General features: G+C 36.9%; 1 protein-coding gene across 1 annotated transcript in view; it reads left to right on the forward strand.

Annotated features, from left to right (window-relative positions):
• LOC101742741 (uncharacterized) overlaps window positions 1-18,953 on the forward strand; it is a 31,603-nt gene extending 12,650 nt beyond the window's left edge. Inside the window, exons 3-5 of the mRNA XM_004928500.5 lie at window positions 5,957-6,062; window positions 10,878-11,061; window positions 15,841-18,953. Coding sequence (XP_004928557.1) covers window positions 5,957-6,062; window positions 10,878-11,061; window positions 15,841-15,933 — 383 coding nt within the window. The 3' untranslated portion in view covers window positions 15,934-18,953. The remainder of the gene's footprint in view (window positions 1-5,956; window positions 6,063-10,877; window positions 11,062-15,840) is intronic.
• Window positions 18,954-20,194: the final 1,241 nt, after the last annotated feature.

Genomic DNA, 20,194 nt, shown 5'->3' on the forward strand with positions numbered 1-20,194 from the left:
CCCCCACATGATATGAGCGGGTCATTGAACGCAACAAAAAATACTTTAAAAAGTTGCAACGAAACCCGCTACGCAACCAGTCTGCAATTAATAAATATAACTCCGGCTCTACACTCGCGTTAACCCTCAGACACAGCCCACTGAGTTTCTCGCCGGATTTTCTCAGTGGGTCGCGTTTCCGATCCGGTGGTTGACTCTGCGAAGCACGGCTCTTGCTAGGGTTCGTTTTAGCAACGTTATCAGGTTTGAGCCCCGTAAGCTCACCTACTAGTTAAGGCGACGCTGATATAGCCTCGCAAGGCTATCAGCTTAGGTAGTAAAATAAAAACACTCGCGTGTGTTTTTTTTTTTGCGTGAATTCACGCCGTGCATAAACGCCATGATCCGCGTGAGAGCTGTGTCCCTCGACACTCGCCAAGCTTCCCAGTTTTGTTCACGACTATGATATACGATGACGTGATTTCTGCTGCTGTGTCTCTGCATGCCATTGCGTATTAATTACCTTTGTGTTAAAGTTAAGAAGCACACAAAAAACAGATCGAGAAGAAGACGTTGGTGGATGAGACGAATTATACCACGTAGTATTCATATTTAGGTCAATCACCTACGCACGCATAACCACTCCCTACGATGTCTTGTACGCTACTACGGAAAACTGCGAGTGTGGATCAGGGGCCAGGAAGGAGGCGTATTTATCGGAACAGTCAAACGGAACAGGTTCGTCTATGAAAAAACTTGGAACTGTTGTCTATAGACCGAAACAACTGTTCCAACTGTTCCATAATATTCCATATGTTGTGTCGTTCCGTTCCACAGCAAACAGCCAGAAACGAAACAGTTTGGAACAAGCTCTTTTCCCTTTTCACGTACAGTAATAGAAAAAGATAGCAATAAAATTAACATGCATGCAAATTTTGGCAAAACTAGTTTTACATATCATTAATATTAATAAATCGTGTTGTCAGTACTAAGCCTGAGAAGGAGCATGCAGGATTGTTTTAATTTAAAAAAATGTACTAAAACCATTTTTAAGTATGATTGTTCCTTTATGTGGAACATATTCTACGTAAAACATTATTAAACCTGTTGCAACACAACAGGCTGTTATATTGGAACAGGCCGTTATTTTGGAACAGGCTACTAGAACTGTTCTTTCACTGGAACAGGAACAGGTGGAACAGGTCTCTAATTTCACCTGTTACAAACCATCCCTTTTTTTTTTTTGTCAGGAGGAAATCACCGGACTTCCGCCCTCCACTGGGGATGGAGGGCGGGGCATGTCGGAGTTGAACCGACTAAAACCTCCTGTCGCTCAACAACCAGCATCCAAACCTCGCATGAGACAGAACTCATGAAAAGGCAAAGGGGGGAAAGTGAAGCGTTTAGTGCGGAGCACATCTCTCCCATCACCCTCCCCCTCGGGACGTCGTCGGCGCCACGACCACCAGTCCTCTCGGTCGGCAGGCTATCCGAAGCCCGCCTAGATGGCGCCGGTTAGAATGGTCTACCCTCGGAATACCCGGCTGGGTCAGAACCAGCGTGGGTTGAGGATAGCCGGCTTTCCATCACCCGGACGCTCTTGCATAAAACGCGTGCAGAGCAGCTTGCACGTCGTCTTCTTAGGTCCCTTTCGCCGGTCACCAGGCCGACATGTGAGAGAGACCCGAAACACTTAGAGGGCCAGGGCTTGGGCGAAATCCCCTCGACACTCGCCAAGCTTCCCAGTTTTGTTCACGACTATGATATACGATGACGTGATTTCTGCTGCTGTGTCTCTGCATGCCATTGCGTATTAATTACCTTTGTGTTAAAGTTAAGAAGCACACAAAAAACAGATCGAGAAGAAGACGTTGGTGGATGAGACGAATTATACCACGTAGTATTCATATTTAGGTCAATCACCTACGCACGCATAACCACTCCCTACGATGTCTTGTACGCTACTACGGAAAACTGCGAGTGTGGATCAGGGGCCAGGAAGGAGGCGTATTTATCGGAACAGTCAAACGGAACAGGTTCGTCTATGAAAAAACTTGGAACTGTTGTCTATAGACCGAAACAACTGTTCCAACTGTTCCATAATATTCCATATGTTGTGTCGTTCCGTTCCACAGCAAACAGCCAGAAACGAAACAGTTTGGAACAAGCTCTTTTCCCTTTTCACGTACAGTAATAACATTTTGGCAAAACTAGTTTTACATATCATTAATATTAATAAATCGTGTTGTCAGTACTAAGCCTGACAAGGAGCATGCAGGATTGTTTTAATTTAAAAAAATGTACTTAAACCATTTTTAAGTATGATTGTTCCTTTATGTGGAACATATTCTACGTATAACATTATTAAACCTGTTGCAACACAACAGGCTGTTATATTGGAACAGGCTGTTATTTTGGAACAGGCTACTGGAACTGTTCTTTCACTGGAACAGGAACAGGTGGAACAGGTCTCTAATTTCACCTGTTACAAACCATCCCTAATGTGGATGGGTTCACTTTCGCATACCGCAAACCCTTGTCGCGGGCCCAAAAACCGACACTGATTGGGAAACGGTGCGAAGCGCGAACGAGAACGCGTGAACAACATCTACACTCGTGATTCGCAGTTGTCGCGGGCTTTCGCGGCCGTTCGCGCCGCGAGTGTAGAGCCGGAAAAAAAAAAAACAATTGTGAACCATCGCTGGAAGGTTGGCAGATATGAAACATTGATATTATTTTGTACAGGTTTAGATGCACAAAACAATAGTTTACGATGTGGCAAAATGAAACTGTTTGTAATATATTAAATTATTATCTAATATATAATATAATAAATTAAATTCCTACGCCGAACTAGTGAGAAGAGAATCGCAGGGCCGCTTGCGACACTGTATACCCTACTGATATATATGTATATATACTATCAATTAACATAGCATCGCTACACTAGCAATCAGTTTTACGTGAGGCTTCTATCTATTTCACATCATAAAAACATACGACATTTATGTAAACACGCACAAAAAACATACTTGCCGAAACGAAATCCTCCTCTTTCTTTTCATTTCACAGTCAAAAATATTATTTGTTAGTCTCTGGCGGTAAAGTTAAGATTAATTAATGTGTATAGTTATTTGATGCACAATGCAGTTCCAGTATGAAAAGGCTTAGAGCAAGTTCATTCTTCCGTTGGACATTGTACGGTCTGACCTACTCAGGCCCGAGCTAACGACAAACAAAAGTATTTTGAAACTAGGACAGTACTTAGATAGTAAACGTGAATCGAACGTGTATCAACTAATTTGTGAAGGCATTATTATTAATTGAGACACGAGTTTGTCTCAATTCATTTTGTAAGTCTTACCAGAACGTCTTTGAGAAAGACTAACATACCTATTTACAGTATTTAATTGGTTCATTTATTTTCTTAACAAACTTTAATGCGATATTTATCCTTGAATACTTTGTTTTTATATATAAATGCTGCTTATTATCTATATCTATACTAATATTATTAAGAGGAAAGATTTGTTTGTTGTGATTTGTGAAACTACTGGACCGATTTGAAAAATTCTTTTTCCATTAGAAGCCGACATTGTCCCTGATGAACATAGGCTACTTTTTTTAATTTTTATTTTATTTTATTTTTTTGGTTTCATGTGTGTTTTAATGTTTCCGAAGCGAAGCGAGGGCGGGTCGCTAGTTTTAAATAAAAACCTACTGCCATACTACAAATAAGTGACTACGTTGAAAATAAAACTAGAAACAACTTTTTTTATAGGTGGACGAGCTCACGGCGCAGCTGATGCTAAGTGGTTACCGGAGCCCGTACACATCTACAACGTACATAAAGTATATTAAAGTACATTAAAGTACATACAAGACAATGGGATCGTAAACAATTTGCCTGTTATTGCGAAACATATTGTTTATCAACGAAAATGAAAATGATCACCAAAACGAATTTATTGTTTTATTAAATAGGTGGCTGGTTTCGAACAAATAAATATCCACATATATTTTCGTTAAATTCTGATATACTGACTACATTGCTAACGCTACAATTGAAATACATTTTGGAACATTTCATTTAATATGTAATCTGTCCATTAATTTCCATTAAACGGAACTACATGTGCGGTTTAATGTTTTGTGAATGAGATTAATGTGCTCTGAATGTAAAAAAATGAACCATTGACAAATCATTTTTACGGTTTTTTTTGTTATTGCTTAAATGTGTGGTCGAGCTTACAGCCCACCTGGTGTTAAGTGGTTACAGGAGCCCATAGACATCTACAACGTAAATGCGCCACACACCTTGAGATATAGTTCTAAGGTCTCGGTATAGTCACAACGGCTGCCCCACCCTTCAAACCGAAACGCATTACTGCTTCAGGGCAGAAATAGGCGGGGCGGTGGTACCTACAAGTGCGGACTCACCAGAGGCCCTACCACCAGTACATGTGCGGCTTAATGTTTTTTGAATGAGATTAATGTGCTCTGAATGTAAAAAAAATGAACCATTGACAAATCATTTTTACGTAGTATGTACATTTCATCGTAAACAAATTTACTTGTTATATTTATGATAGCATTGAGAATCTAATACCGTGAATTTTCGTTGTTTGATGTGTTAAAATAGAATAATTTTACCACCACCAGATTTGAAGATGTCGTCAACAATGTTGAATGTTAAAGGGTTCTCATACCGCTCGAACAACAGGTTTTACACTAATAAATACCAAATGATCATTGAAACGTTGACACTAACAATCACACTAAATTTTCATTGTGTTCCAATTTTCTATTCAGTACATAAAAAACATTTTTATTTTGCCGCGTATTACCAGCAGTGCCATCTGTCTTCGTTTTCTGGAACTACAATCCTTTACAATCAGCACTATACGAGTACTCGTCCCGCAGACACAGCCCACTGAGTTTCTCGCCGGATCTTCTCAGTGGGTCGCGTTTCTGATCCAGTGGTAGATCCTGCGAAGCATTGCTCTTGCTAGGGTTCGTGTTAGCAACATGAGGCTTGGGCCCGTGAGCTCACCTACTAGCCCCGTGACGCTGATAAGGTCTCTCTAGACCAGTGATTCTCAACCACTGTTCCGCGGCACTTTTGTGTGCCGCCAAATTTCAAAAGTATGCCGCCAAATTTTGCGAATATATAATAATGTTAATATTATTAAATTATATCATTTTAAAAGAAAAATATTTTAAACATGAATATATATTTAAATCCACAAAAAAAAGGGGTATATTTTAGTTTATTTCATATATTAAAATTTTTTCATAAACTATTTATGCAGTGTGTTGTAGTAAGTAAATAATTTTTCTTTTTTTTTGTGTGCCGCCAAATTTTGAAATCGTTAAATATGTGCCGCAACAAAAAAAATGTTGAGAATCACTGCTCTAGACCATCAGCTTAGGTAGGGAAAAAAAAGAGTACTCGTATATTATTTTAATGTATGTACTTACATAATATCTGACAGATCAAATATAAATGAGTGAATACTTTAAAAGAACTATTTTTAGCTCACAAAAAACAGATTATTAACGCGCTTGACGCTTGTTGTATTACTATCTACGACTTACTAAATTTTCCTTTCGTGACAGAGAAAGAATATGACAATATTTTTAACTGGTGGTAGGACCTCTTGGGAGTCCGCACGGGTAGGTACCACCACCCGGCCTATTTCCGCCGTGAAGCAGTAATGCGTTTCGGTTCGAAGGGTGGGGTAGCCGTTGTAACTATACTGAGACCTTAGAACTTATATCTCGAGGTGGGTGGCGCATTTACGTTGTAGATGTCTATTGGCTCCAGTAACCACTTAACACCAGGTGGGCTGTGAGCTCGTCCATCCATCTAAGCAAAAAAAAAAAACCTACGCTGGTTGGTACACCGAAAAAAGGGTGTTGTTAAAATATATTTATTTAATTTAGAGTTAAAAAAAACAATTTTATTTGTTCACAGTAACGCCGGAGTCTATCGTAGTGCCTATAGTATCGTGTATATTTGGATTTCCACTGTTGGCACTGACGGTTATTTGCTGCCTGCGACGTCGAGCCAAGCTAGCCAGGTAACTAACTACACGTCCTTTACAATACCTCGACAATCTACATACGGGCGGTGATCAATAGTCCTTGTCAACTCAGAACGGACCAACAAAGCCTAGATATGTAATTGGCGCAAATCCAGCACGTGGACATAAGCAAATACATCACAGAGGTGTATTCAGTTGACATGCTCTAACAGTAAAATTGAATTTAATATTTAATTAAATTCTTCTATTATATTCTTCGATTCTCTCTTCAGTTCTACCAGCTTATTGGTTTTCATTCTGTTCTCTTCAGTTCTACCAGCTTATTCATTCCACTAGATAGTCGCACAAATTGTGACATTTGGTTCTATTTTCAATTCAATTCAATCAATTGGTTCAAAAGAAACGTACAAAGTTATGGTGAAATTAGTTTCTGATGTTGACAATTTATTAAAATTTAATGTAAAATAATTGATTTTCGTAAATAATGTATATACAAACAACCTAATAAATGAATAAAAATAATAATTATTTAGGTAAAGCTACTTATAAATAGAAAATCTGTGTTAGCTCACCGCAATGTGAAGAATGTGTTTAATTTCACCATAACTTTGTACGTTTCTTTTGAACCAATTTAATTTTTGACGTTGATGGAAATTCTAAATTGTCGCAACATTTTCTAGTTAAGTTATTCAATCAATTATTAAAATATCCTTATAATATTTATGTCGATTTTTATTTGGAATCAAGGTTATTATTTGAGTTTTTTCATCTCATAATTTAATAGTGATAACTAAGTTGAAATCACGGTGCACAGAGAATGATGATTCATGTCGTAATTTTTGACAGAAATATTATGAACACAACTATTTAGCGGGATCCTACTACGATTTCTTGTTTTAATGTCCAGATACTTTCCAGATATCAATATTGTGTTACATTGACAAGTAACATTAGTAACACATCGCATCACATTTCTTCTATAAAAGATGTCGTTATAAACACGATACTATCTTCTGTAAGAAAAAAAATACATCTAGAATCGTAACAATGATTTCGATATCTCGCATTACTATTCCGAATCATAATGAATGTATCGTTAGATTGTAATAGTCTAAGATCCGACTGCGGGATTAGTGCGCTCATCGGTTATTTGCTAAAAACCAAATCTTTATGTTTATTTATAATTAGGAGAATATATATCTACCAAGTTGCCTATCAAAATTTGGCCGCTAGTATTTTTAATTAAATTATTGTTAATTGCTTTTTGGGAAAAAATTTCGTTCACTTGTTTTTTAAATAAAATATCGTCTACATCACGGCAATTTACATAATGATTTAAAAAAATCACGGTTGCCATTGCGCACCTGGCCGCACCACTTCGCAGCCAGGTGTAAACAGGTATGATTTCGATACTTTTTTACGTTCATAACGTATATTTATTAATTATATATCAAATTGAAGCAAAATTTTTTCTATTAATTATCATATATGGTTACCTAATTAAATCTGGCCGCAAATAAGGGTTGCTGGCTGTTAAAGATGATAAATATTTAAGGTAGAGTGAAAGAGAGTTAACGCGTATAACATCATTTGTCAGACGAGGATAGCGATTGCCGGCTGTGCGACGGTTTTGCGTTGAATGTTAGTGTTCTCAACCACCGGGAAGTAACACAGAGTTTATGTAGACGATATTTTATTTAAAAAACAAGTGAACGATTTTTTTTCCCAAAAAGCAATTAACAATAATTTAATTAAAAATACTAGCGGCCAAATTTTGATAGGCAACTTGGTAGATATATATTCTTCTAATTATAAATATACATAAAAATTTGGTTTTTAGCAAATAACCAATGAGCGCACTAATCCTGCAGTCGGATCTCGTACTATAATGATCGATTTCGCGTGTATGGTTTCTGTAAAAACAAAAGCCTACTTACTTGTGAGAGCCCGATAATAACGTCACATTATGCGGAGACGACGCGAATCCAGCCATTTGTCAATGTCACTATCATTTATGTTTTAGAACGCTTTTTTTGTAGTATTCTTGTTAAATTACAGTTTTTTTTTTAAACGAAACTCTCAGCCACTAATTAAAGCGCTTGATATTCTTCACTATCTTAGTTATTTAATTATTTTTTTCTGGAATTATGTACATTATATTTTTTTAATTAAATTTTGCTCTCTTCAAGTAATGAAACGAAAGAAAAACTCACTCATTTTGTATCCAAATTGCTGAAAGCAATTCTGCGCTGCAAAGAAACATAAAACTGAATATTTAATAAAACATTATTGCAAACGTACGCTCCTCTGCGAAACGGCTCAGAACAAACTGGAATATAAATTAGGTTACCTTAAGACATCCTATGATTACTTTTTTACATTCACAAATAAATAAATGCGTTATAAAACATGACTTATGGGCTTCTTTGGAAGCCATATTCTAATCAATCGTAGTGATCGACAGATAAATATGCTAATACATAGTACACTTTTTGATACGCTTTTATTAGCTTCAGACGTATGTATGTTAGTATGAAACGGAATCTTTGAACATGATTAACTCTAAATTTAGTATACTTATTAAGGACAAACGAAAATTCAATATTTAAAAACAAATTGAAAAATTGAAAAATTCAACTAAAAAATAAAAATATTAAATAATAGTTTTAAAACACTAAAATAACATAAAATCAATAAAATAAAATCATTTTTTCTTACACTACTTTTAATTCAAATTTATTATTATAAAATTTATTTTCTATTTTTTAGTTGGATTTTCTATAAAAGAGTATTTTGTTAGTTTTTTTAAACTATTATTTATTGTAGTAAAACCTAACAGAAATCGTTTCCATACTGTTCAAAAGTTATACGTACAATATCTCAAAGTATATAAATAAAGATTTTGTGTAGCTGAAAAAGTCAGTATGGATGCTATCAATGGGCGACGAGTGGCTCTTCCAAAATACAGCTCACTGGAGTATACACTACATAAAATCCGGCGCGATATCTCAATACATAAACCGAATATGACACTGAGGCGCTTTGAGGCACTTTTCAATTTGCTTATCGAAAAGCCGAAACGTATTGAATTGAATGATATTTGGAGTGAATTTCGGGCATACGATATCATACTTACATACAAATATCATATTTTGCGATAACCATCATTCTTCGTACTTGTTAACTATCAGCAAAGCTCCATTCTCAATACCCTTTTAGACTTATTTGTAAGGTTCTAATTAAAGTTAAAAAAAAAACAAAATAGAAATCGTCTCGCGGAACGTGTAAACTATATTTACTCTAAAAAATATAACAATAAATATAGTAGATATAATTTTGTTAACAAATACACAATATTTTGAATACGAGGTTGTAAAAGAATATTTCAACTCAATTTTTTTTGCGTACCTATGTGAGTCAAATGCCCACCTATTGATAAGTAGTAATCGGACCTCGTAGACTTTGAGGTCCTTGAGATATGACGTCGAAGCCTCAATGTTGTGGTATATTGGCAGTCTCGCCCTTAAAACCGGAAAACGTACCTTCTCAGCGACAGAAATAAACAGGTTTGTAGTATTTATTCGTTCGTGCTAATAATACACGTTATCACCATTAAGTACACCAATGTATGTATCTCTCTTTAAATTTTTATTAAACGATATTATTCTTACGTCCTGGAAGTCATTCGCACTTTTTTACGAAATACAAAACGAAAATATTTTTTCTAAATTGATACTTGCCTTCAGGATTCGAACACCGCCATCGCCCACTGAGTTTCTCGCCGGATATTCTCAGTGGGTCGCGTTTCCGATCCGGTGGTAGATTCCCCGAAGCACTGCTCTTGCTAGGGCTAATGTTAGCAACACCTCCTCGTTTGAGCCTTTAGGGTTACGCTGACATAGCCTCTCAAGGCTATAATAGCTATAGCTTAAGAAGGAAGAAAAAACCGGCATAGTCACATCTCTTGATATGAAAACAACGAGAAGTTTTTATTTATTTATTGCTTAGATGGATGGACGAGCTCACAGCCCACCTGGTGTTAAGTGTTTACTGAAACCCATAGACATTTATGATGCAAATGCGCCACCCACCTTGAGATATAAGTTCTAAGGTCCCAAGTATAGTTACATCGGCTGCCCCACCCTTCAAACCGAAAGGCATTACTACTTCACGGCAGAAATAAGCAGGGCGGTGGTACCCACCCGCGCGGGCTCACATGAGGTCCTACCACCAGTAGGTATTATAAAAGCCGTGAATCCAGTGTAATTGGTACATAAACTTAATTCTCAAAATAGGCTAGGTTATTTATTCTCCTTCTGCAAGGAGTGACTTCAAGTAAGCGCTTCGTATGAGGTATTACAAAATATACGTCTATACGTCTCATCATCATCATTCTCCTGCTCTTCTCCCAGTCACCTGGATTCGGCGCAGCATGTTTTCTTCTTCGATACTCTTCTATCACATACAATTTCCTCGCTCACTTATCTCTTACCCATATCGTCTTTCACGCAATCCATCCATATCTTCTTAGATCCACATCTTCCTCTATATCCTTCCACATTCATAGTTAACACTCTCTTACCAACCTCATTTTCGTCTCATCACATGTCCATACCATCCCAAACGTGCACTTCTCAGCTTCTCTGTCACAGGTGCCACTTTCAGACTTCCCCTAACATATTCATTCCGTATTCTATCCATTCTCGTTACTCCACACATCCATCACAACATTCGCATCTCTGCTGCATTTAATCGCGTATATGCGCCATACGTCTATACGTCTACATAAAAAATAAAAAATTAATTGACAAACAAAAATTCAATTCATGGTTTCAATTCATGTATGAACAGAGAACGCGCCAGACGGCGTAACTGCGAGCTGGATAGAGGTGAGCTCTCCGTGGTGCGCCTGTCTCCTGTGAAAGCAAAGCCTCGGCCGGTGAGCTTGGTGAGATCGCCGCGACCGCCACCTACCCTAGAACTCGACACAGTACTGGAAGAGCGATCAGACCCTGAACAAACAACCCTTTCACAGGTAAGTTTTGAAGCACACAATATTAAAAAAGCAGTGAAATAGTTATCCTATCTATACTAATATATAAATCTACAGTCGTTTTTACGGATGTTCCGTTATAACTACTGAACCATGCATCCGATTGACTTGAATCCATGTAGGAAATACGTGTACTTAATGGATAGGCTAATATTTATGTGAGTGTTGGACTCCCTACACCAGTTGCGGGTGCGTTAATTATGAGAATCTTTGTGGGGATGAGAAATAATAATGTTGATTTTAAATGCCCAGCAAAGCGGGCGGGTACAGCTAGTAGGTATATAATAAGAACAATATACAAAGACATAACATAAAAGTTTTATCATTTTTGTCTCAAGCGACCTATGAATCGTCGCTGGCATCATTCAACATAGACTATTTCCCTAATGCAATTAACACGAGCAAATTACGTGATGAAAATTCATGAAGAAAGTTTAACTTGCTTGAATAAATGCCAAATAGCACCACAAAACAGAACTTCTTAAGCAAAACTTTCATTAGCCACGAACGTTTAAAGCGTGAATACAAATTATTTATAAACTTCTCACTCCACGCATCGGAACCACGTTTTAGTTGGAAGTGTACAAGTAATTATACCTTCCTGTGTTAAAACATTCTAAGCACGACTCCATAAAATCTATTAGTGGCTTCGATTCTATATAATTTCTACATTCATCGCTTAATCGGGAAATGTCGCAACAGCGGAGAAAAATCCATTTTAATTCTTGAAAACTATTGCAGCTTACCTCTAGATACTTTGCTATTTTGCTTTGATATTATTATTATTTTTTATTGCCCTTGTAGGCAGACGAGCATACGGCCCACCTTATGGTGAGTGGTTACCGTCGCCCATGGACTTCAGCAATGCCAGGGGCAGAACCAAGCCGCTGCCTACCGCTAACTATCCGCTATATACGAATAATTCTTCGAAATGTGTCGCTAATTCTTATTAATTATTTGACTATTTATTATACTGACTTTCAAAAAACACTTCGGACCTCTGAGCTATTTATTTAAAAATTTTATGTATTGCAACCTTAGACAAACATTCACTAGATGATTTCAAGCCTCGTTTAATATAGGATTTAGTGTCATAATGTTCGAAAAACACCGTGAACTGGAAAAATTAATGGTACGTAATAAATAGTATGCCTTAGAACGCCCTATTTATAAACCCAGCTATTTCAAGTAGTAGAGATTATTTCGATTCGGGTGCGGGTGGTGCGATAATAAAAAGTAGAAGACTGAATTACTTCATGAAAAATTCTTAAAACGCACTATTTATAAACCCAGCTATTTCAAGTAGTAGAGATTAACTCGATTCGGGTGCGTGTGGTGCGATAATAAAAAGTAGAAGACTGAATTACTTCATGAAAAATTCTTAAAACGCACTATTTATAAACCCAGCTATTTCAAGTAGTAGAGATTAACTCGATTCGGGTGCGTGTGGTGCGATAATAAAAAGTAGAAGACTGAATTACTTCATGAAAAATTCTTAAAACGCACTATTTATAAACCCAGCTATTTCAAGTAGTAGAGATTAACTCGATTCGGGTGCGTGTGGTGCGATAATAAAAAGTAGAAGACTGAATTACTTCATGAAAAATTCTTAAAACGCACTATTTATAAACGCAGCTATTTCAAATAGTAGAGATTAACTCGATTCGGGTGCGGGTGGTGCGATAATAAAAAGTAGAAGACTGAATTACTTCATGAAAAATTCTTAAAACGCACTATTTATAAACCCAGCTATTTCAAGTAGTAGAGATTAACTCGATTCGGGTGCGTGTGGTGCGATAATAAAAAGTAGAAGACTGAATTACTTCATGAAAAATTCTTAAAACGCACTATTTATAAACCCAGCTATTTCAAGTAGTAGAGATTAACTCGATTCGGGTGCGTGTGGTGCGATAATAAAAAGTAGAAGACTGAATTACTTCATGAAAAATTCTTAAAACGCACTATTTATAAACGCAGCTATTTCAAATAGTAGAGATTAACTCGATTCGGGTGCGGGTGGTGCGATAATAAAAAGTAGAAGACTGAATTACTTCATGAAAAATTCTTAAAACGCACTATTTATAAACCCAGCTATTTCAAGTAGTAGAGATTAACTCGATTCGGGTGCGTGTGGTGCGATAATAAAAAGTAGAAGACTGAATTACTTCATGAAAAATTCTTAAAACGCACTATTTATAAACCCAGCTATTTCAAGTAGTAGAGATTAACTCGATTCGGGTGCGTGTGGTGCGATAATAAAAAGTAGAAGACTGAATTACTTCATGAAAAATTCTTAAAACGCACTATTTATAAACCCAGCTATTTCAAGTAGTAGAGATTATTTCGATTCGGGTGCGGGTGGTGCGATAATAAAAAGTAGAAGACTGAATTACTTCATGAAAAATTCTTAAAACGCACTATTTATAAACCCAGCTATTTCAAGTAGTAGAGATTAACTCGATTCGGGTGCGTGTGGTGCGATAATAAAAAGTAGAAGACTGAATTACTTCATGAAAAATTCTTAAAACGCACTATTTATAAACCCAGCTATTTCAAGTAGTAGAGATTAACTCGATTCGGGTGCGTGTGGTGCGATAATAAAAAGTAGAAGACTGAATTACTTCATGAAAAATTCTTAAAACGCACTATTTATAAACCCAGCTATTTCAAGTAGTAGAGATTATTTCGATTCGGGTGCGGGTGGTGCGATAATAAAAAGTAGAAGACTGAATTACTTCATGAAAAATTCTTAAAACGCACTATTTATAAACCCAGCTATTTCAAGTAGTAGAGATTAACTCGATTCGGGTGCGTGTGGTGCGATAATAAAAAGTAGAAGACTGAATTACTTCATGAAAAATTCTTAAAACGCACTATTTATAAACCCAGCTATTTCAAGTAGTAGAGATTAACTCGATTCGGGTGCGTGTGGTGCGATAATAAAAAGTAGAAGACTGAATTACTTCATGAAAAATTCTTAAAACGCACTATTTATAAACCCAGCTATTTCAAGTAGTAGAGATTAACTCGATTCGGGTGCGTGTGGTGCGATAATAAAAAGTAGAAGACTGAATTACTTCATGAAAAATTCTCAAGGCAATAAAATTATAGCTTGAGCTATACTTTATATTATAATTAAAATACAAAAGTTATTGTTAATAAAGTGACAGCTCACCACACCTTTTATTGAGCAATAACAACATGGCCATAATATAAATTATACAATGTTACGTAATTTAGATATGCGTACGTGTTGTTTCATAATACACATGCGGATGAAACTAAAATTTAGTATCCATTATTAAACTAGTTTTAAAGCTCTCTGCGTATAACATAAGTTATGGGAAAATATATATAGAGGTTGTAAATATGACAATTACGAAAAACTCAAATTATACAATTTAGAATTTATAATACAATATTTGTGTGTCTTTTGAATTTTCTGCTATCGTTTAGTCAATGTCCTATATTCCAGGCTATACGAGTATATGTTGGCCATTTTTCTTCCATACTGATTAGTTTAGCTGTCAAAATAAAAAATGTCTTAACTAACACTTAAAAAAAACTTTTCCGGTAATTTCCAATACAATAGATTTTGTTCGTATGCCTTAATATCGGCAACATTTCCGAATAATCACTTAACACGTGGACTGTGGTTGCTCTGCCCATGCACTTGTCTTAATTAAAAACAAAAATTAATATCACTGATAGCATTGGAAGCCCGCACGGGTAGGTACCACTACCCTGCCTATTTTTTCCGTGAAGCACTAATATGATTCGGTTTGAAGGGTGGAGCAGCCGTTGTAAAGGGTGTTTCAGAATGTTTTTCGTTTTTGAATTGACTACTCGATACTGCCATATTATCCGGACTTTTTTGGCTACAGAAATGCAAAACCAACTACAACTGCGACATCTTTTTCTAGAAAGATTGAGCCACATCTCATGTTACAAATGACTCATTAGCTGCTCTTCAAGATATATTCCGTGGAAGAGTAATAAGTCGCCGAGGAGACATCAACTGGCCACCGAGGAGCCCTGATTTAACGCCTGCTGATTTTTTCCTATGAGGCTACCTAAAAATTAAAATGTAAAATTCATGCCACCCAACCTGAATGTTTTGAAACAAAAAAATCACGAAAGAAATCAACTCTTATTCCATGAGCGATGCTTCAGCGAGTGATTGAAAATTTTAGCTCCAGGTTAAATGAGTGTGAACAAGTGAATGATGCACATTTGCAAACGGTTGTTTTTCATAAATAAACTTCAAGAACTGCTCTTTAATTTAATAATAAATAAAACGAGTTTTAATAAATAGTGTTCTTATTTATTTAACATCCAAAAACGAAAAACATCTGAGACACTCATTACTATAAAACTTAGACTTATGATATCTCCGCTTAGCATTCAACACCAGGTGGCCCATGAGCTCGTCCACCCATCTAAGCAATAAATAAAAGGATTGTGTGGTTTTATGAAACCACGGTGAAAGTGTAACTTTTTTTCACATTATAGACATTTAACTCTGACAAACAACACTGACAAAAACAAACAAAATAGAGTGGAGCACTGGCATAAATGAGTAATAGTCTATACACTACACTGCTGCGAACTGTAGGCGTAGCCATATTGGCCTTGGCTGCTCTGACGAGCGCCTTTCACTTTATCCCTACTCCGCGGCCGGCCGTCACGCGACATGCAACACATAGACGAAAAAGTTTGAGAGGGTAAAAGGTTCACTTTAAAACATTTGATTGTAATCAGGTCGAGGTAACACCGGATCGTGAAGTGGGAGCGATCATCTTCGGTGCTGTGGGAACGGCCAGCACGGCGGTGGCGTGCACGCGGGACAGCTAGCGGCGTGGCTCGGCTGTGCTGGGCGCCAGGTCTCCGCTCTGGGCGGCGCTCACCAGCCAGCCTCTCGATGACGACGACGAAGATGCTATCAACGACGACGACAGCTAACAGCTCGACGAGCGCACTCTGACCGACATCGGAGAGCGCATGAAATTATTTTTAGACATCCCCTTACGGTTTTAGGTCTAGGTGCTTGTGAATTAGTAGTAAAAACGATTAACCCCGACCAGCTAATGGGTATCTAAATTTTAGATCTACGTTTTCAAATAGATTTTAAACCCCTACGGCTTCAAAGATACAGATATATCGTCTTTTCGCATTAAGTGTACAATTTCCAAAAATATTCGAAATTGAGTTAATATACGGAATCATTTGGTATCAACAGTATTTTTCTCATAAATGCTGTTAAAAGAGCGTAGTTTAGTTTTAGTTTTTTTTTTAGTTTACCTATATTTTGACTACTATTAACAAAATTAATACATAATTTTATCTTACTTTAAAAGACAGATAATGTAACTGATAAAAACTAAAAAATAAATATTGCAAAGATGATTAATATTAAAAATATCATAATGTGTTAAGCCTTTAAAACACTCTCCTGTAAAATTTAGTAAGTTTTGAGATTATACAGTTTTAATGCGAAAAGACGATATATAGTAAGTAGGTAAATGACAAAGGAAGGATCTTCCACTGAACGAGTTTCTTGCTCGGTAGACCAAATTTTCTGAATATTGTTGTACGGTACTTGTATGTATATATATATATGCTAGTTTATCGTGAAAATATCAGTAGCGCTATTCAGATTTTTGACAAATGTCTTCTATTCTGTGATAGCTACGATTACAAATCAAATTATTAAGGCATATTAATCCTTGAATTAGTAGGTAATAAGTTTTATTATTTTGTGTCAATGTCGAATGAAATTTTAAATGAATAATGCGATTATTATTATTTGTGTTTTCTCTTTTACGAGTAAGAAAAAGTAATGCGATAAAAGCTATTAGTTATATCATCACGAAAATTGTTGAAAATGTAAATAAAGCCTATTTGAAAAATTCTCGCACGTAAATTTTTTTAGGGTGTCCATTTATTGATCTCCATTATTTCTAGAGCACTGCCTTCATTTTGCAAACCTAGTGTAGCCAATTAGTCGTAAAACATTAAGCACATGCATGCGCAACAAAACGAATTTAACAATAGAAAAATAGTCTAGCATAGCCGATGTTCTAATGCAATTAAGAGTTCGATAAGGAGGTTAGAAGTAAGAGAATATGGGAGCCTAATTAAAAAATATACAGCTATAAGCAGCAAATTATAACTCAAAAATACACTAAAATAGCAATGGCGCGGCAAGTCGTATGATATTAGTAACAGAGTGAAGTGTGCTGAGAAGAAAAAAATTAACATGAAATACTTTCGGTACTTTGAAATTACACCACTTACGACAGTGGCGCCATCCTAGTTCGCTTTTCGACGGACGTTTTTTCATATACAGAGAATGTGCTCCATACCTCTACCCTCCACAGATTTCGAACACGTCTAGAGGTGGGCGGCATTATTTTCGTTCCCAACGCCTTTGTAGAAGGAACCTTATGCCCCAGCTAGGCCATGAACGTATGAGTTATGTAGAAAACAGATGTACCTAATATTGTAAAAATAATATATTTGCTGGAACTTACCAATAGTTCCTAAACATTAAAATAAAAACATACATCGTAAACAAAAAATAGTTATCGAACTTAAATAAATTTAGAACTAGTGCAATCGTAGAAATAACTATACTAGTTTATAACATTGGAAATAAGTACTTAGGTACATAATGATTATGTAATAATTTGATACCAAACGCACATCGACCCGCGCCTACATAAATCATGTTATTTATAATATAATAAGATGTAAAGATGCAATTCGAATATTAATAAGCCCTCATAAATTAAAGATGCGAATTGTAATATATATGTAGAATACACATGTTGGTAAATTTAGTTCTATCAATGTCATAATATATAGTCATTAAAAGAGGCACACCTTGACCAAAGAGCCCGGTTCCCAGTTCAAGGACATGTTTTGAAACAAACACAAGTAATTCAAGTATCACATGATTCTGTTTTCAAAGCCTGATCATGACGAAGTCATAGCATGTAAATTGCAAAATTCACAGCAGGTTTTAAAAAATAATTGTATTTATTTTCGCACGAAAAATTAATAATTATTCACAACGCAATTGTCTTGCGCAAATGTTTTCGACTCAATGGTTTTTTTTTTAATTTAAATTATTTATAAGTTAATTTGTAAAGTAAAAATTGCTTATTGTTTAGTAAGGATGTGCATTTGTTGTAAAATAATTAACGCTTTACAATAGTTCATTTTTGTTAATTGTTCGTTCGTTATGTGATAATATAATGTATAAATTATAAATGAAAACCGACTTCAGACCGAATCACGACGGGACCACCTCGAAAGTAATAATTGTAAATAGACATGCTTTAACAAAAACCGACTTCAAATAGAAAAAAAAAAGTTATTCCAAAACAAATTAATATAGACTAAAACAATAATCATCGAAATCGGTTAGCGTGATATTGAGTTATTCATCTATTTGTCGCGCACATAATTAATGCTTTAAGATTTATATGGTTTTCTCATGGATACCATTATCAGATCTGGACTAAATTGAGTGCACATGGGGAAAATGAGAGCACATGGGAAGTGTCAGCTTTCTAATAAAAAAAGAATCATCAAAATCGATTCACCCAGTCAAAAGTTATGAGGTGACAAACATAAAAAAAACATACAGTTGAGAACCTCCCCCTTTTTTGAAGTCGGTTAACAATAAGACAAAAACCTTTTTAAGCCCTGTCCAAAATTACCAAATAAATCGAAGAGCACGCATAAAATACAAACAGTCAAAACACAGCATCGCGCCGTTCTATGAAGTCGACTAAAAAGAAAATGTTAATAATAAATTAATAATTGTAAAACACAAGTACGGAAATAAAATCGCTAACTATAACAAATTTCTATTTTTATTTAAGTAGTTTTCTTTTCTGAATGAACTCATTTTTGTTACCAATAAATTACTTATGCGCATCCATGAAATAATATTATTACTAGCTGGCCCGGCAAACGTTGTTTTGCCATATAAATAATTTCTAGGAAAGACAAATAACCTAGATGCGGACTGCAGCGCCATCTGCTGAGCTGATTTATAAATCGAATCCACGTGAAAGTACACAGAAAATTTCATTAAAATCGGTCCAGCCGCTTCATCCCTCTGGGAGCCGTGCTTTTTGGTCGCTCGCCAAAGCTGCAGAAGGTAACTTTTGCAGGTCTAGTCTCCCACCACTACGCAAGTCCGATGACAGTCTGGCCCATAGTGCGAAAGAGAAGGCTGACCTTCTGGTCAAACTCTTCGCCTCGAACTCGACTGTGGACGACGGGGGTGCCACACCACCGAACATCCTCCGGTGTGATAGTTCCCTGCCGGAGATCTGCTTTACACAGTGTGCAGTCAGGCGGGAACTCCGACTCCTGGACGTCCATAAGTCGAGCGGGCCAGACGGCATCCCTGCAGTGGTTCTGAAAACGTGCGCCCCTGAGCTGACGCCTGCGCTAACGCATTTGTATCGCCTCTCTTATTGCACTAACAGGGTTCCGTCTTCATGGAAGACTGCCCACGTCCACCCTATCCCCAAGAAGGGTGACCGGTCGGACCCATCGAGCTATAGGCCTATCGCGATAACTTCCTTGCTTTCCAAGGTGATGGAGCGAATAATTAATATACAACTCCTGAAGTATCTGGAGGATCGCCAGTTGATCAGTGACCGACAGTACGGTTTCCGTCACGGTCGCTCAGCTGGCGATCTTCTTGTATACCTTACTCACAGGTGGGCTGAAGCCTTGGAGAGCAAGGGCGAGGCTCTTGCTGTGAGCCTTGATATCGCGAAGGCCTTCGACAGGGTCTGGCATAGGGCACTTCTATCGAAGTTACCATCTTACGGAATCCCCGAGGGTCTCTGCAAGTGGATCGCTAGCTTTTTGGATGGGCGGAGCATCACGGTCGTTGTAGACGGTGACTGTTCTGATACCATGACCATTAACGCTGGCGTTCCACAAGGTTCGGTGCTCTCCCCCACGCTTTTCATCCTGTATATCAATGACATGCTGTCTATTGATGGCATGCATTGCTATGCGGATGACAGCACGGGGGATGCGCGATATATCGGCCATCAGAGTCTCTCTCGGAGCGCGGTGCAAG

Source organism: Bombyx mori, chromosome 15 (assembly GCF_030269925.1).
Source record: "Bombyx mori chromosome 15, ASM3026992v2".
Classification (NCBI taxonomy): Eukaryota; Metazoa; Arthropoda; class Insecta; order Lepidoptera; family Bombycidae; genus Bombyx; species Bombyx mori.